Genomic DNA, 17,149 nt, shown 5'->3' with positions numbered 1-17,149 from the left:
GCTTGTTATAAAACACTACAGAACACAATGTGACCCTAGATAACTTCTGCGATTAAATGCATACTCCGCGTTTGAGAGGCCCACGGTCAGAAATATCACTCAAGAGAACATTAACATTCACGGATTGACACTTATTCACACATATTTAATGCTTTGCTGATTACATCAATCCTTTAAATATCACTTAATAGATGTTCTGTTTTACTATCTTTTTCAGACTTAAAGAAGTATACTAATGCAGACAATGGAAAGCGTCACATTTGCCTTTGGCTCCGGGAGCAGTCCCTCCTACAATTTGGAGTCATGACATATTTAGGTGTTTCTTAAGCGTCAAACCTTACAGATAGGTGAAGATAAAGGTGTGTTTACGTGCCTTAACCGGAGTATTTTTTAACAAAAACTTTAATTCCTCATTTTTAATACAAAGGAATCTAGAGATAAACTGGGGCTGCACTGCCCTGCTTCTTCACGACGACACGGAGTTTGGGACAACCAATGAGTTCATCCCATATAGGAATTTCCTTGTGTAAGATTACTTTTGTGTATTTTTGTTGTTGTTGGGTTTTTTTTAACCGTGTTTGTTTGACGCTGGACATGTTTCAAATACTCATATTCAAAATGGCAACTTTAATAAGCAATATCAAGTATAATCTGTTATTATTTACGAATCTTGTATTCTAATTTCCTATTGTAGTGAAGGCATCATTAGTCACGCCCGCTCTCGCGCTCCTGGGCTGCAGAACTGTGGGCCAGTTTAAAAGCTGTCGTAAACATTTGTCTATCACGACTTCAAAATGGGAAAGTTGGTCTGGATCTCGATTATTATAGCTGGCTTGTCGGCGTTTTTAGGAGAGAGGGTCGTCAACTTCAGGTAAACAATTGATGCAACTCTACTGTTTTTAAAGTTAAAAGGATACGGAATGTTAGCGGGAGATATGTTTAAGTAACATTTTTGGGGGGTTTGTGTGTTTTGGTTACTTGCATACTTAACACGCTGGCATTGAATACATTGCAGGAAAAGGACCCTTGCTTCAAGGGAACTGGTCAACAATCATCTCCCAAACTGTGTCCCACTGAAAAACCTGGGTATGCATCGCCAGAAAACAGCGCATTGAAAACTTAGGGGCGACATGATGAAAAATAACTGTGCAACTTTTCTACTTTTAGACCGTGGCGCTGAGGACATCACGATCCTTGGTAATGGGCTTGCCCTTATCAGCACTGTAAGTATGTGACATTTGGCATGGCGAACATAACACACAGTAACTGAACAAACAGTAGGCAGAAAAGATCAATCGAAAACTGTCGTGTTTCTGTAATCTTAGCAAACTGCCATAAAGTGTATCCTTTGCCCACTTTATGGAGATCATAAGTGGTTTATGTGTATTTTTAGATGTTCAGTTTTTAGACCCTATGTATATGAAGTTAAATGTCTATGCTGACCTGTGGATTTATTAATCTATTTGTGCATTCAGAATTTGGGATCAAAACTTTTTTGTAAAATACTTGGTCACACAAATCCTTCTGGTACCAATTCTTCTTTTGGAAATGTTTAACAAAAATGAAATAAGTATTTTAATGTACATTCCCTCCAAATAGCTTCAGAGACAAACACACACACACACACACACACACACACACACACACACACACACATACATACATACACATACTTCACTCTCAATCAACCACATGAACTGGTTTATCTGCGTGGTCTTTACTGTTCTTGCTCAGCAAGACAATTCCTGTACAAAGGTTGTGCTACTAAAAATGGCATAAGATCCCATCCGTTTACCCTGATCAAAGGTGATTCTTACTAACTGTTAGAATAGTGCAATGTGCAGTGTTTGTTTGATTTTTTTTTTTTGTTTGTTTTGGGATTAAAACGTATTTGATATCTCAAGGGCCTGCAGTATCCTGGCATGCCAACCTCAGATGGGCATGGAAAGATGTATGTTCTTGACGTGAATGATCCCCGGATGAAGCCAGTGGAGCTGCGCATGCCAAGAAACTTTGATCTGGAGTCTTTTAACCCTCATGGCATCAGTGTATACGTTGATCCAAGTGGTAAGAAATGTGTTCTCATACAAGTTACACTCGAGTTTCTATAAGATAGGACCCAAAAGGTATACAAATCATATCCAATAACTTTCTAATACTTTTCAATATGATTCAGATGTATCTCTTATTTGTTTATCTACAAAGACTAATACATAACAAATATTTAGTTACTCTGTGCTTAAGTGTAGAATAGTATCATCAACTCAGCTTCCTATGAAAGAGGTTTTATATTTTGGTGTTTGTGAACACTCACACACCTTTGTGTATTCAGACAAACCTGTTGTGATAATCTAAGTAGACACCTTGGGCACCACGGCACTAGTAAAGTCTGTTCCACTACTCAGGGCATGGACTTAATTTATACACAATAAGTCAGTTTGCTGTTTGATACCAGTAACTTCATATGATGTCAGTAATTTGTCATGCATACATCTAAACACACATATTCTTACCCTTTCTTGTCTTTTTCTTTTTTTTCTTTGTTGTTTACAATCTTTCTCTGTTTTTATCAGATGACACAGTAAACCTCTTTGTTGTCAATCACCCTGAACACAGTAGTCAGATAGAACTGTTCCAGTTTGTTGAAGATGACTTGGCCCTTTTGCATCTGAAGACCATTAAACATGAACTTCTCCACAGGTACAGTATTTCTAAAATAATAATAATAAAAAAAAGTAAAACTAGCTTATGTTCTGATGTATTTAAAACTATAAGTACGTGAATTTTGTTATAAAATAGCAAACATTGTAATGATGTCAGCTTGTGATTTTTCTTTCCAGTGTAAATGACATTGTTGCGGTAGGAGCGGAATCCTTCTATGCAAGCAATGATCACTACTTCACAAATCCATTCATGAAAGGTTTTGTGGAGTCTTTCCTGGCCCAGCCTTGGACAAATGTTGTGTACTACAGCCCTGAGGATGTGAAGGTGGTCTCAGAGGGATATTACTTTGCAAATGGCATCAATATTTCACCAGACAAAAGGTAAGATCGATGTGCAGAGGTTGGCATACTGGATGGTCATTTATGCCAAATATGTTTCAACTGACATCAGTTTTCATATTCTCTTGCCTTTATAGCCATATATATGTAGCAGATCTCTTTGACCATAACGTGCATGTGCTGGAGCGGAAAGAAGACAATTCATTGGTCTCTATAAAGGTACTTTTCTTGCTCCAAATAATTCATGCTAAAGTAATCCTTTAAGGTCAAGACACTGTGATAATAACATTATTTGTGCCACCTCACCAGTCTGTGGCTGTTGCATCACTGGTTGACAACATTGAAGTCGACCCTGAAACTGGGGACCTGTGGTTGGGCTGTCACCCAAATGCATTGAAACTTTTCATGTTTGACCCTAACGACCCACCTGGATCAGAGGTTTGTCAAGTACACCTTGAAGATTGTCCATTTTCTCCTGAGCTCTCTTTTCATGCTTTTATATCTCTGTGAAATTTGTTATCGTAGGTCATCCGCATCCAGAACATTCATTCTGACCAGCCAGTGGTGACTCAGGTGTACGCTGATGACGGCCAAGTGCTCATGGGCTCCTCTGTAGCAGCTACCTATGCAGGAAAGTTGCTCATTGGCACTGTATTCCATAAAGGCTTGTGCTGTGATCTGAATTAAGCAGGGAAGAGTTTTACAAAATTCAACGACAGAAGAGGGACTCTAGATTAGCCTTTCCACAAGGTTTTCAGTCAGTCAGTGCAATGAGGATATGAAATGAAGACATACATTGGACGTAACAGCACACATTGTTCTACCAGACTTAATCTGATAAAAGGTTAGGAAAATATCTGGTGTAAGAGCCTAAACATCCACTAAGAGGAGCTGGAGACAGATAGATGGTCTGGTATTTAGCTCCATATTGAAAGTATTTTCAGGTTAGTATAAGGCTAAAAAATACATCTACAATACGTACGTCTACAAGAAGGTCATGAATGTACATATTTAATGTTGCAGCATCACTTCTAGTTGCTCCCTCTTTTAGTATGGCTGTTTTTTCTGTACTTTTTGCTGCCAATGTTTGAGATAAACTTAACAAAAAAAATCACTAATCACTAAGTTTAGTGTATATTGAGGTGTATGGTGAGGGGTGGGGGGGCTGCCAAAGGGGGCCCGCTGTGAACCACTGTTATACAATATTTTCTTTCTTTTTATTGTGGTTTTACTGTTAAACATGCAGTTAAAAGTAGTGGAAAGGTCGTATTAGTACTGATGTATTTGTCTTTTTCCCCTCTTCAAGAAATTAAGGGGTTCGGGTTTTTTTGGGGTTGCTCTACTTGATGTTTGCAATAAGTTTCATTATATCAGACGACCTTTATACTCGTTTCCCCCGTCAAACGTGAAGTTTTCAAAATCAACTTGAATCATGTTTCTCTGATCAACTATGAATGTGCACTGTTAGGAAATAATTTGTTTTTAATTGCAGTTGATTTAAATTTGATTTGAATAAAAAAAAAAAAAAAAGAGGTGTCATCACGATTGTAGTTTGTCTTGTACTTCAACAATTATGCACTTGAAAATGATTGTGGTGTGTTTCCAGACTGTTGAAATACAACATGATCCTGCCATACAAATCTAAACTGTCAAACTTGTTCATGACAATATATGCTGATGTATATGCTGAGATATACAAGTAATACCATCATTTGTTATCTTGCGTACAAGAAATTCCAGTCTGTCCAGCCCTTTGCCTACTTTTCTTCATCTTCTCCACTCCTTTCAGTACAAACATCCTTCATAAAACACAAATGACACCCTAACAGGTTTAGTGTTTATTATTCCTTTAAGCATCCTTGCTTTTAGTGGAATTTTCCCCAAGGTGTGGTTTAAATGATCAAGTGTAATGCCTTCTGACTTCACCCAATAGTCCATATCTGCTGTGAGTGGAGACATTGCCACTGGAATAATTTCAATGCCAATTTGGACTATTCCATTAGGGTTCTGTGAAAAGATAAAAACCTCTGATAAAAACCATATACTGAATTAGGTCTGACACTTTGGCTCCATCTAATGTGGACCTATGTTAATTGCAATCATGAAGTGTTCCCTTATGACCCCTGTGTAAAGTGACCTTTGACTTCTAATGGCTGCCATGAGGAAAGCACTGATTGCTGCTGTTGTTGCTGCTTTTGCAGCTTTTATTGGACACCGATACCTTCAATTTAAGTAGGTCTTTTCTTAAGTAAATTAGAGACGCGGAGGAATACAAGTTGATGACGTTCCCATATTTTAAGTTGTGCCAGTTGCTGCCTACTACATTATGTGTATGAAGGAAGTGAGGATACTTGTTGTATGTATACCTAAGCTCTGCTAATAATGTTTTATATAACAGCTCTTACAGGGTATGGTTTTGTTTTCCAAAAATAATTTGTCATATATGATTTTCTCTGCAGGGATTTCAGTCTTGCTGACAGAGAAGTGCCTGTAAAACACCTCAACTGCCAATTCTTAAAGAATATAGGTAGGCTCTTCTATTTTTGTTCATGTCAGTGTCTTAATTTGGTTATTTTTATAATTAAAAAAATGTCATCTGATTTAAACATATTTTTGGATTATGCAACAGTACTTATTTATCAAATGTTATTTTACAACACAAGTCTAAGGTCCCCTCTGCAGACAGTGGGTCAAGTGTGAGTAGTGTTGTAAGCTTGAGTAGTAAAATAAAAGAAGTATAACAATTTTTGCTTTGCTTTGTACAGAATATGGGGCAGAAGATATCACAATACTAAGAGATGGACTGGCCTTTATAAGCACAGTATGTTATTAATTATTATTTCTTAAGAAGTGTTCAACAGTGGATCAGTACTTTGAAATAATTTGTGATGATATCAATGACTGTAGTTGACATAATTCAGGTAGTCATGTTTGTGTAACCACCTCCTCAAGATAAATCACAGCTCTTTACCCTCATCTCACGTCCTATGTTTCCACTCAGGGGTTACATTATCCTGGAATGCCTACTTTCTCTGATGCACCTGGGAAATTGTACATTTTGGATCTCTTGCATCCTAAGCCAACACCAGTGGAGCTCCAAATCAAAGGAGAGCTGGACCTCAGTTCTTTTAACCCTCATGGCATCAGTGTGTACACTGATGAATCAGGTAAGGTTAAAATCAGGAGGAAAATACACAAGCGAACAGTGCAACAATGAATCTATGCATGCAATAATCACCCTATAGGGTCACTGATATTGATGTCACTGATATTAGAATGTGCATGTACCTAATTCTTCAAAGAGCAGACAAGACAGCTGTTATTTTTTAGTCTTTTGTGTTGCACAAAAAAACAAAAACAAAAAAAACAGAACTGATATCTAATGGCTAACATTTATACAGAAAACAAAAAATAGTGAGCCAGTATTTTCAGCTCAAACATCAACAGAAACATTTTTAAGTTCAACATTGCTGCTCCAGTAAGAAACGTGCAAGATTTGTTATTCAAAAGGTTAAAGGGGAAAATAATGAAAACACAAATGCTTGTTTTCCAGATGACTCTGTGTACCTGTTTGTAGTCAATCACCCTCAACACAAAAGCCAAGTAGAGATCTTCAGATTTGTTGAAAAGAACACACTTGTGCACCTGAATACTATCATCCACCCCCTCCTCCACAGGTATGTACTGTATGGTTCCAATGAAATGGGGTCACACTTTTTTTTAATTATTATTTTGTACAAACTTCACATATTTTATCTTATTCAAAATCTTTTAGTGTAAATGACATAGTTGCTGTTGGAGTCCAGAGTTTCTACGCCACAAATGATCACTCCTTTCCAAATGATGCCCTTAACCTTCTGACTGTTGCCCTGGGTCTCCGCTGGTGTGATGTGGTCTACTACAGTCCCAAGGAAGTGAGGGTGGCAGCCAGTGGCTTTCTGAGTGCAAATGGCATCAATATTTCTCCAGACAAACGGTGAATCACTCCTAATTTAAAACACTTTGTGCTTTTTTTTATTAAAATATGTAGTAATTCCATACACAGTACATTTCCAGTAATACACTAAAATAATACAAATCTATTTTACAGGTATATTTATGCTGCTGATATTATAGGCCACGACATACACGTCTTTGAGAGAAAGGAAGGGGAACAATTAGTGTTTATTAAGGTAATGTCTTACTTTGTATAAAAGAAATAGTACAATAGTTTGATATGTTAAGACATTCTTTTGTTTTTTTCTCAAGAGTTAGAGACGCATTGACCACATACTGTATGTAACAGGAAAAGATGACCCTACACTGCTAGCAGTCTGTTAGCTTCACTTGCCTTAAAAACTGGAAAACCCTTTGTAAATCCTGGAAATGTAATTGTTTAAGTATGTACATAATACACAGGGAATAAGTCATAATAATTACTGAACAATTAAGTATTTTGGTAGTGGATAATGTCACATTTGGACAGAGCCAGGCTAGTAGGTTTTTTCCCTAGTTTAAGGTTTAAGCAAAAGCTAACTTGCTACCAGATTTAGCCTTAGTGTGTGTACGTATGTGTACACATTACACAAACAAAACAACATTTAACAGCCAGGCTATTGTGCTTTTATTTCAGGTTTAAATGCTAAGCTAACTCTTGCGGTCTACAACTTTATGTTTAGTGTACTGACAGACAAGACAGAAAGAGAGAGAAAGGCAAAAAGGCAAAGCCTATTTCTCATAAAGTCTAAACACTTTTAACATTAATCTCCTTTTTCCCCTAATAAATCTTAAAAAACAACGGATGTGCTATAGTTTCATTTACTGTATGTAATACTCCTCACCAGGCTGTAGCTGTGGGGTCACTTTGTGATAACATTGAGGTGGACCACCAGACAGGTGACCTATGGCTGGGTTGTCATCCAAATGGCATGAAGCTTTCCAACTATAACCCTGAAGATCCCCCTGGCTCAGAGGTTTGTTTTCATTTTTGTGCATTTGTTTTTTAAGATAGTGTATGTGAACAGTTAAACATCTCTGTTACGTTTTATGTTTCTCCAGGTCATCCTGATCAAGGGCATTCACTCTGAGCAGCCAGTGGTTAGCCAAGAGTACATAGATGACGGCAAAGTGCTCATGGCCTCCAGTGTGGCAGCTCGCTTTGAGGGAAAGTTGCTTATCGGCAGTGTTTTCCACAGAGCGCTGTACTGTGATTTTAAGTAATCTGTGCATTCTGTTGGCTTCCCTACAAAGAAGTTATGTTTTTAAAAGATCTGGCGTAAGAAAATGTATTGATGAATAAAACTTTGATTTTAAAAAAGGGGGAGTAATGTTTTACCTGTTACATACAGTAGCTCACTGAGTGTGGCTGTTTAAACTGGCTTATAATGTATTTAAATTTTTTTTTTTAAAGTAGACTTAGATTGTGTGGAATTAAATAGTTTTGATATACAGTTCTATGAAACGTCAATGTTAAAATACCTGTAAACTGTTTTTAAAATCACACTGACGCTTGGAGCTCTACTTTAGCTCTTAAGGAGCGATCGATCTAGTTACAACTTCCACTGAGATTTTCTCCCAACACTTCTTGTTCTTTTGCAAGGTACTGTACAAAATGTGACAGCTTATTCTTCTAGATAATAAAATTTCCACAAATATTGAATAATATATAGGGATAAAATAGTTCCGGCTCCGGGTTTTGTTATTTCCAATTGCCTACCATGCTAGTGAGTAAATGTCAAAACAATTTGATGCTAACTTCCAAACACATTAGTAACTGAAAAGTTAAGTCATCAAATACTTAAAGGGGTTTATCAGGTCAAGTTTTGTGTATTTTGACACATAGCATAGCAAAGAAAGAACTATTTATTGACATAACATTAATATTATCACCATCAGGGAAAATAGGGGAATCATTACAATACGACATAGTCATTCAGGACATTTGAGTATATCATACAGTGTTACAACTCAACTCCTTTTAAAAGTATATAATGGCTCCATGCATTATAAAGCAAAATTCTTAACAGAACTTTAGAAAGTTCTTTGTTCCTTTTTTTGTGTGAGTTAAGCTCACGTTTACTCTTTACCTCACACTCTTGATTATCTTTGAGCTACGTTACCGCCACCAACAGGACTGGAGTGGAAAAACAGAAATTGACTTTGGAATAGGAAATTGGGTTTAAAAAAAACAGTCATGAGTATAACTTTATTACTTTTTTCTATACCAAAGAAACAATGAAAATAACAGTGTTTTTATAGCCCTAACATTACGTTGACAATATTGGGTTGAAGTACATTTTGAGCAGGTTAAGGGAATATTAATAACAGTTTGGCCCCATTGTTTTATCAGAAAATAACAATTAGAGACAACGGGATCATTTTCACTAACTTCAGTTCCTTAACAAGTTAAGAGTAATTACTACATTATTGTATAAAACAACACAACCTGACTGGTATTGTCATTTTGTTAAAGGTAATTAAAAGTCACCTTGTTTCATCCTTATCCATTAACAAATGTTTCTCTTCTACCTTGGATATTGTGAACCTTGTCCCCCCACCATTAGGATGCTGCAGACTCTCTTCTTCTGCAGCATCCCTTTTAGGTACAGTGAAGATTATGCCCTTCATCTCTGAATCAAATGAACAATTGTCCTTGTTCTCATCCTTATCCTTCCTCGTGTCTGATGCAGGATCGGGCCCTCCGTTGCTTTCTTGTAGTACAGTAGGCCCCTCATTTTGTTCATCCTTGTCCTTGTTAGCGTTTGGATTAACAAATACGTCACTGATACAGAGAAATCGTCTGTGTTTAGGCGAGTGATCCAGGGTCTGGATGTTTTCACTGCAGCTCTTAGAACGATTAATGTTTTGTGGAGGACTTATTGTATTTGCCGTGGCTCCGATCTCCTTGACAAGTGTACTGCAATCTCCATCTTTTGGAAAGTTGAAGATGTCGATAGTGGTTGGTTTTACAGTCGGGTCTGGTTTGTCCTCAACAGAAGGGGCAGCTTTGTCCTCGTTAGCATTTGGATTGACAAATACGTCACTGATACAAAGAAACCGTTTGTGTTGAGGCGAGTGATCCAGGGTCTGGATGTTGACGGCCAAGATGTCACTGCAGCTCTTAGAACGATTAATGTTTTGTGGAGGACTTATTGTCTTTGCCGTGGCTCCGATCTCCTTGATAACTGTGCTATAGTCTTCATCCTTTGGAAAGTTGAAGATGTCGATAGTGGTGGGTTTTACAGTCGGGTCGGGTTTGTCCTCAAAAGAAGGGGGATCCTCATCGAAAAAGTGCCTTTGGTGTCGAAGTCTCCTTTTTTTCTTTAGCACCTTGTGAGCCTCCACGACCATGTTGACGTTCCAACTGAAGAAGAGAGACAGCCAGGCCAGGCCCATGTAGATCCATAACTCTGAAAATACTCTGTACAGTCTGGGGTAGTCTATGTTTGGATTTACACCTGAAAGGAGAGTCCGTGAACCAACACAACATTATATGAGGAGGATGCAACATAACAAAAAGTCCAAAAACATGTATAAACATTAAGCAACATTAAACAAAGTAAAAGGAGATCAAACCTACCTGCTACATAATCTCCAAAGCCAACCGTTGTCAGTGTAATGAAAGAGTAGTAGAGCCCTTCCAGGTAGCTCCATCCTTCCACAGACATGAAAACAAAAGGAGGGATCACCAGGTGCACCAACAGACCCCACAACAGGAACAAACCTGTACAGGTATACTGGACGTTTTTCTGACAAGAGGGGAAAATAAAAAATCAGAACTTTGAGCTTCCTCATTAGAAACAGTACTTAATAAAATACCAGTGATTTAAGTAAATTTCTTCTTACCACTGAAACCCCTTTACGTATCAGAATCCCAGACAGACGCTTGGCACGGTCTCCAAAGAACGAACCCAGCTGACTGATCCAAACCAGACACAGTGGGATCCCACACAGGCCGTACAGGATGCAGAACACACGGCCACCTTGAGTCTTTGGAGCAACATTACCAAAACCTGCAGAAAAGATGAAAAAACAGGTAAAACATTATCAAAGATTTGTACAAATGCTCATTAGACTTTATTTTAAAAGTGATTATGTTGTATTAGTTTCATTTTATACATTTTTGAAAAACATTTTTCAATCACCTTCCACAATGTAATTTGCTTTGTTATTGAAATTTGATGATAATTTGGCAGGAAGAACTAAAATTAATCTTTAAATTAGATGTTTTATCATAAGCTACAATTGGCAATGGTAGACATCATGCTCAGACGTTTTCTTCTTTTAACTAGTAAGACTATTTTACATGATTTCCAGGTCTGGAATTTTTTTATTGTTTATTTATATTTGATCATAGTAGGCCAATGTCTCAATAAATCACACCTTAGCTCTTTCTGTCGTTATTGTTCTTCCTGTAGGCTTTGCAAAGTACTTGAAATGGCTTATTCTAACAAATTATGTAGGCCTCTATCTTTTGCACAAACCTATAGTAGTGACGATGGTGGAAGCAAAGATGACAGAGTTGGCCCAGTCCCACGAGTTCCGATGAATTTCTCCCGTGATGGTTACACCTTGGCCTGCTGCCTCGGACACTACCTGGGAGTGTAAACAAAGACAAACATCTCTCAACTTAAACAGGTTGACAAACTACAGTCGCCGAACTTCAACCAGAATCTTTTAGAGATACACGTAAAGCACAATGGCTCAGTTTGGTTCATTATGAAAAGTTACAGGTAACGCGGCCATTACAGCGGGACACACCTATACGCCGACATTCAAATATCTGTGGTAGCCTACATGCAGACATGTTCCGTCAAGCTCGCAACAGCACCATGTTTTTTAATCAGAATTTCAAACAACGTTGCATTTTGAGTAGAATTTAAGGCTATTCCTTTTATTGTGAAGGTACGCTTACTGATGGCTGTTTACGTACAAAGCAGGAAAAACAGGTTAAGTGGTGTCGTGATATGAAGGATAGATCTACTAATAACTTCACTTTTACTCTTTGATAACAAGTTATGAGATAGTTACAAGTCTATAAAACGCTGTCTAGCGGTATAGAGGCTGTAGAGCGGGGGCCCTGGTAAGGGCTAAGCTCGCGGCTAAGCGGTGGAGGTACAAGCCCTCGGTTCCGGTGATAGTTATGGGGAACGTAAACTGTCTAACAAACAAGACAGACGAGCTGGCTGCGCTTGTGAGGAACAATCGGACATTTAGAGAGTGCAGTTTAATGTGCCTCACAGAAACCTGGCTGACTCAAAACACCCCAGACGCTAACGTGGATCTACCGGGCTTTACTACAGTGAGAGCGGACAGAGACACGAAACGCAGCGGCAAACGGAAAGGAGGAGGACTCGCGCTGTTTATTAACACCAGATGGTGCCACCATGGACATGTTACTGTGAAGGAGGCAACGTGCAGCAGAGACATCGAGCTGCTGGCGGTAAGTCTCCGTCCTTACTACATGCCGAGGGAATTCTCTCACGCGATCGTGCTCTGCGTCTACGTTCCTCCCCGGGCACACGCCGAAACTGCGTGTGACGTCATCCACGCGACCACCTCAAGATTACAAACGCTGCACCCGGATGCTTTCATCGCCATCTCAGGGGACTTTAACCATGTTACTTTGAACTCCACACTACCGGACTTTCACCAGTTTGTAAGCTGTCCCACCAGGAAGAACAGGACAATAGACCTCCTGTATGCAAACGTGAAGGACGCCTACACTGCCACCCCGTTACCACCTCTGGGTAAGTCCGACCACAACCTGGTCCTACTCAAGCCACAGTACAAAACTATGATCCAGAGACAACCGATAACTACACGCACCTTCAGAAAGTGGTCTCCCGAGGCAGAGGAGGCCCTCAGAGACTGTTTTGAGACCACTGACTGGAGTGCCCTACAAGAGACCCATGGTGAAGACATTGAGGGCGTCACACACTGCACAACTGACTACATGAACTTCTGCATGGACGTTGTGGTTCCCACTAAAACTGTGCGCTGCTTCCCGAACAACAAGCCCTGGATCACCAGCGATGTCAAGGAGATCCTTAACAGGAAGAAAAGGGCATTCAAGGAGGGAGACCAGGCAGAGCTGAAGCGGGTGCAGGGGGAACTCAAGGTCAGACTCCGAGAGGCAAAGGAGGAGTACAGAAGGAAGGTAGAACAGAAGCTTCAGCAGAATAACATGAGAGAGGTCTGGGAGGGCATGAAGACCATCACAGGCTGCAGGAAGAAAAACAACAACGCAGAAGACGGGGACCCTGAGAGAGCAAACCAGCTCAACTTGTTTTTTAACAGGTTCGACAGCCCCGTCGCTGCAGCCAGTGCCTGTCCCCCCAGCACCCCTCTACACACCCCCTCCCCCCCTCCACACACCCCCTCCCCCCCTCTCACTCCTCCCCCCCCCAGCACCCCTCCTCCCCCCCCCAGCACCCCCCTACACACCTCCTCCCCCCCTCTCACTCCCCCCAACACCTCCACCAGAACAGATACAACCTCCAGTGACAATCCATCCCCCCTCCCCCCCACCATCACCAGAGACCAGGTGAGCAAGGAGCTGAAGAGACTCCGCCCCAGGAAGGCAGCAGGCCCAGACAAGGTGTGTCCCAGGATGCTAAAGGCCTGCTCTGCTGAGCTGGGGGAGCCACTTCAGCACATCTTCAACATGAGCCTGCGGCTCGGGAAGGTTCCTGTGCTCTGGAAGACCTCGTGCCTCACCCCTGTCCCCAAGAAGAAGAACCCCAGTGAACCAGGCGACTTCAGACCAATCGCTCTGACATCCCACGTTATGAAGACCTTCGAACGGCTGCTGCTCCAACACCTCAGACCCCAGGTACAACACGCACAGGATCCCCTGCAGTTTGCATACCAGGCAAAGGTGGGCGTGGACGATGCCATCCTCTATCTTCTACACAGGGCTTACTCTCATCTGGACAAAGGGAGCAGCGTGATGAGAATCATGTTCTTTGATTTCTCAAGCGCTTTCGACACCATCCATCCCCTCCTACTGAGAGACAAGCTGACCGAGATGAGGGTGGACTCGCACCTGGTGAGGTGGATCACGGACTACCTCACAGAGAGACCACAGTACGTCAGACTGAAGGACTGCACATCTGACACTGTGGTCAGCAGCACCGGAGCACCACAGGGGACCGTGCTCTCCCCCGTCCTGTTCACCCTGTACACCTCGGACTTCCAGTATAACTCTGAGCTCTGCCACATGCAGAAATACTCGGACGACACTGCAATAGTTGGTTGTGTCAGGGATGGACAGGAGGAGGAGTACAGGAGCCTGATCGAGGACTTCGTGACGTGGTGCAGTGCCAACCATCTGCAGCTAAACACCTCCAAGACCAAGGAGATGGTGGTGGACTTCCGAAGGAACAAACCACATCTAGAACCTGTTTCCATCGGCGGGGTCGATGTGGAGGTGGTCAGGACCTACGGGTATCTGGGGCTGCAGCTGGATGACAAGCTGGACTGGTCGCCTAACATGGACACTACCTGCAGGAAGGGACAGAGCCGTCTGTACTTCCTGAGAAGGCTGGGGTCCTTCAACATCTGCAAAAAGCTGCTGCAGATGTTCTACCAGTCTGTGGTGTCCAGCGTCCTCTTCTACGCCGTGGTGTGCTGGGGAGGAAGCTGCAAGAAGAGGGACGCAGCACGCCTGGACAGACTGGTGAGGAGGGCCGGCTCTGTGGTGGGCACAGAGCTGGACTCACTGGTGACAGTGGTAGAGAGGAGGTCTCTGGACAAAATGCTCTCCATCATGGACAACACACACCACCCTCTGCACAGCACCTTCACCGGCCAGAGGAGCATGTTCAGCGAAAGACTGCTGTCACAGTCGTGCTCCACGGACAGACTCAAGAACTCTTTCGTCCCCCTGGCAATAAGGCTGTATAACACTTCACTGTCACGGCAGGGAAGAAGCGCACGGTGATCCCTGGAATCTTTTTTCACTTTTTTCTCACTCCTCACCTGCACTGCTGACCTCAGAGTCAGCCTCCAGTTGGACACTTTAAATGCATATTGATAGTCACCTTACTGAGCACTGGTCACTTTAATGATAATCACCCTAGTCATGTCTGGTTTCATCCTACTGTTGTGTTATGCTACATCTGTAAGGGTTGACATGATCACCCTAATTAGGTCAAGTTTCACTCTATTGTCTCCAACACTTAATGCTAATCTGCCCATCAATAGTTGGGTACTTAACGATAATTACCCTAAGCACTCCTGGTTTCACCATATTGTCTAGGTCACTTAATGCAAATCACTGCTCCTTTAAGTTGGTGAGCCAATTTACATTCCTGCATTGACTGTTTAACGACTGTACTCACACCTCTGGCATAAGCTCAAACACCGCTGTACATGCACATGTAACTAGTTTCTAAAGGTCAGCACTTTGTTTCTAAGGCTCTTTAACTGTTTACAGGTCTCTTTTAACCAACACATATTTTTCTCTCCTCACAGGTTATGTACATTATGCTATATTAGTTTTAAGTCTAACTGCTAATGCTAACTGCACAGGTTTAACATATAATTATGTTTATTCTTAGTCACATAGGGGCTGCTAAATCTGTTTGGGGGATTTGTATACAGAGGGGAGGGGGGACAGCGGGTGTGTATTGTAACTAATGTCTTGTGTCCTGCCTGTCTGTATACTGCTACTGGATGCCTTGAATTTCCCTCGGGATCAATAAAGTATCTATCTATCTATCTATCTATCTAGAGAAGTTTTCTTTTAGAAATTGATGAACATATTTTGAAGTTCTGTTTTCATCAAATGAAGCCTCACCTCAAAGAAGCCTAATGAAAGAACAATTTATTTTGTCAATTTATCATCAACCACCTTTTTGTCAGACAAATGAAAACAGTTAAACACAATGTAGCCTCTTACATGCTGCATACCTCCAAAATCTCATCCAGACTCTCTTTGGTTAAGCAGGCATAGTTCTTCAAAATGTTCTCCTTTGCTAGGATGTATTTGTCCCTTGCGGATTTCCAGTTGGGCTCCTCGAGAATTTGAAATATTGCTGCACCGATCGACAGGTAGAAAATAATACATGATGTTAAAAATGGACCCGAATCAGCCATATTTAAGTCATAACTTCAGTGTAACAGCGCCGAGGAGCTCATGTTCCCATACTGAGGGAGCGTCGTTATCCAACCCACAGTGCTCTCTTCCTGGTCAGATACAATAAACACACAGAACACCAGGCAGAAGACTGATTGAGCTCCATTGTTTAGCTATCAAGATGATCTGATCAGTAAATATTTACTTTACTTTCATAAATAAACATTTCTATAAATGTCCAATACATACTTACCAGAGTACAATATTAACAATTTATATCAATCTATCAATTAATCGTTATCCCTGATGCAGATGTAAACATTCAATAGGGGGCATCATGCTCTCAGTTGTCTTAATTAGTCATGCACACGTGTGCGCAAGCTGCCTGTGACGGTTGCTCTTATCTTCATGTGTGGAGCATCCAGAAGGCTGGAGTGAAGTGTGTAGAGTTATCTCACTGGGTGGATCCTTGCTGCTCAGCATGATAGTAGATGAGAAGTGTTGTCCCCTCTTTATGTGCTGCGCATGAGAAGTTAAAGGCAGTGCTGATGCTATTGTCTGTTTATCTATCTGTCTTGTTTAAGTCAGCAAACTGTAAGTAGCCTAAACAGTACACTGCTGGAATAACACTATATGTCTTACATTTGGCTGACATACAGTGAGTGGCCTTTGGGAGCAGTGACAACATGAGCCACAGTTTTTTAAAAATAATATTAGACAGATGTTCCAGCTGTGCAGTTAGACTGATATGAGCTGTAACATCTTGGAGATTACTCGGCTTCTAAAGAAGAAAGTCACTAAATGGAGATAATGGAGGTATAGCCGTAGTTATATAGGCTACTTAAAAATATAAGATCTATCAACACATGCACACACAAAATCAGCGCCCCCTTCAGTATTTACAAGAAAATTCAGTGCCGCACAATTGCACAATTACCCACACACGCAAGAGAAGTGGCCGTGACGAACTAATATCAGTCTGAATATTCACCGTTTGACTGGCAACACAAATGGCACTGTTTAAAAGCTTCGTCTTTAACCATGTGACCACACATTGTTCTGTTACCCGGCACTTACACTTCAACAC

At 41.0% G+C, this 17,149-nt stretch overlaps 3 protein-coding genes across 3 annotated transcripts; 2 read left to right on the top strand and 1 right to left on the bottom strand.

Annotated features, from left to right (window-relative positions):
• Positions 1-711: 711 nt before the first annotated feature.
• Positions 712-4,750, top strand: LOC306824134 (serum paraoxonase/arylesterase 2-like). The gene is made up of 9 exons (XM_079344139.1): positions 712-871; positions 1,016-1,086; positions 1,168-1,223; positions 1,905-2,067; positions 2,574-2,700; positions 2,841-3,044; positions 3,140-3,221; positions 3,312-3,440; positions 3,528-4,750. Exons 1-9 carry the CDS (start codon positions 795-797, stop codon positions 3,687-3,689), a joined length of 1,071 nt encoding a protein of 356 aa, XP_079200265.1. The 5' UTR covers positions 712-794; the 3' UTR covers positions 3,690-4,750.
• A 390-nt stretch (positions 4,751-5,140) lies between these two features.
• LOC306823549 (serum paraoxonase/arylesterase 2-like) lies at positions 5,141-8,304 on the top strand. Its single transcript, XM_079343141.1, has 9 exons — positions 5,141-5,234; positions 5,462-5,529; positions 5,768-5,823; positions 6,004-6,169; positions 6,556-6,679; positions 6,778-6,978; positions 7,093-7,174; positions 7,826-7,954; positions 8,040-8,304. Exons 1-9 carry the CDS (start codon positions 5,152-5,154, stop codon positions 8,199-8,201), a joined length of 1,071 nt encoding a protein of 356 aa, XP_079199267.1. The 5' UTR covers positions 5,141-5,151; the 3' UTR covers positions 8,202-8,304.
• A 478-nt stretch (positions 8,305-8,782) lies between these two features.
• On the bottom strand, positions 8,783-16,268 carry LOC306823548 (potassium channel subfamily K member 5-like). The gene is made up of 5 exons (XM_079343140.1): positions 15,897-16,268; positions 11,465-11,576; positions 10,827-10,993; positions 10,561-10,729; positions 8,783-10,438 (listed from the first exon to the last, which is right to left on the bottom strand). The coding sequence occupies exons 1-5, from the start codon at positions 16,080-16,082 to the stop codon at positions 9,465-9,467; spliced, it is 1,608 nt and encodes a 535-aa protein (XP_079199266.1). The 5' UTR covers positions 16,083-16,268; the 3' UTR covers positions 8,783-9,464.
• Positions 16,269-17,149: the final 881 nt, after the last annotated feature.

The sequence above is a fragment of the Symphodus melops genome (assembly GCF_947650265.1).
Source record: "Symphodus melops genome assembly, chromosome: 5".
Lineage (NCBI taxonomy): Eukaryota > Metazoa > Chordata > Actinopteri > Labriformes > Labridae > Symphodus > Symphodus melops.
Note: the sequence above shows the minus strand (reverse complement) of the source record. Positions and strands in the feature narration are given on the sequence as shown.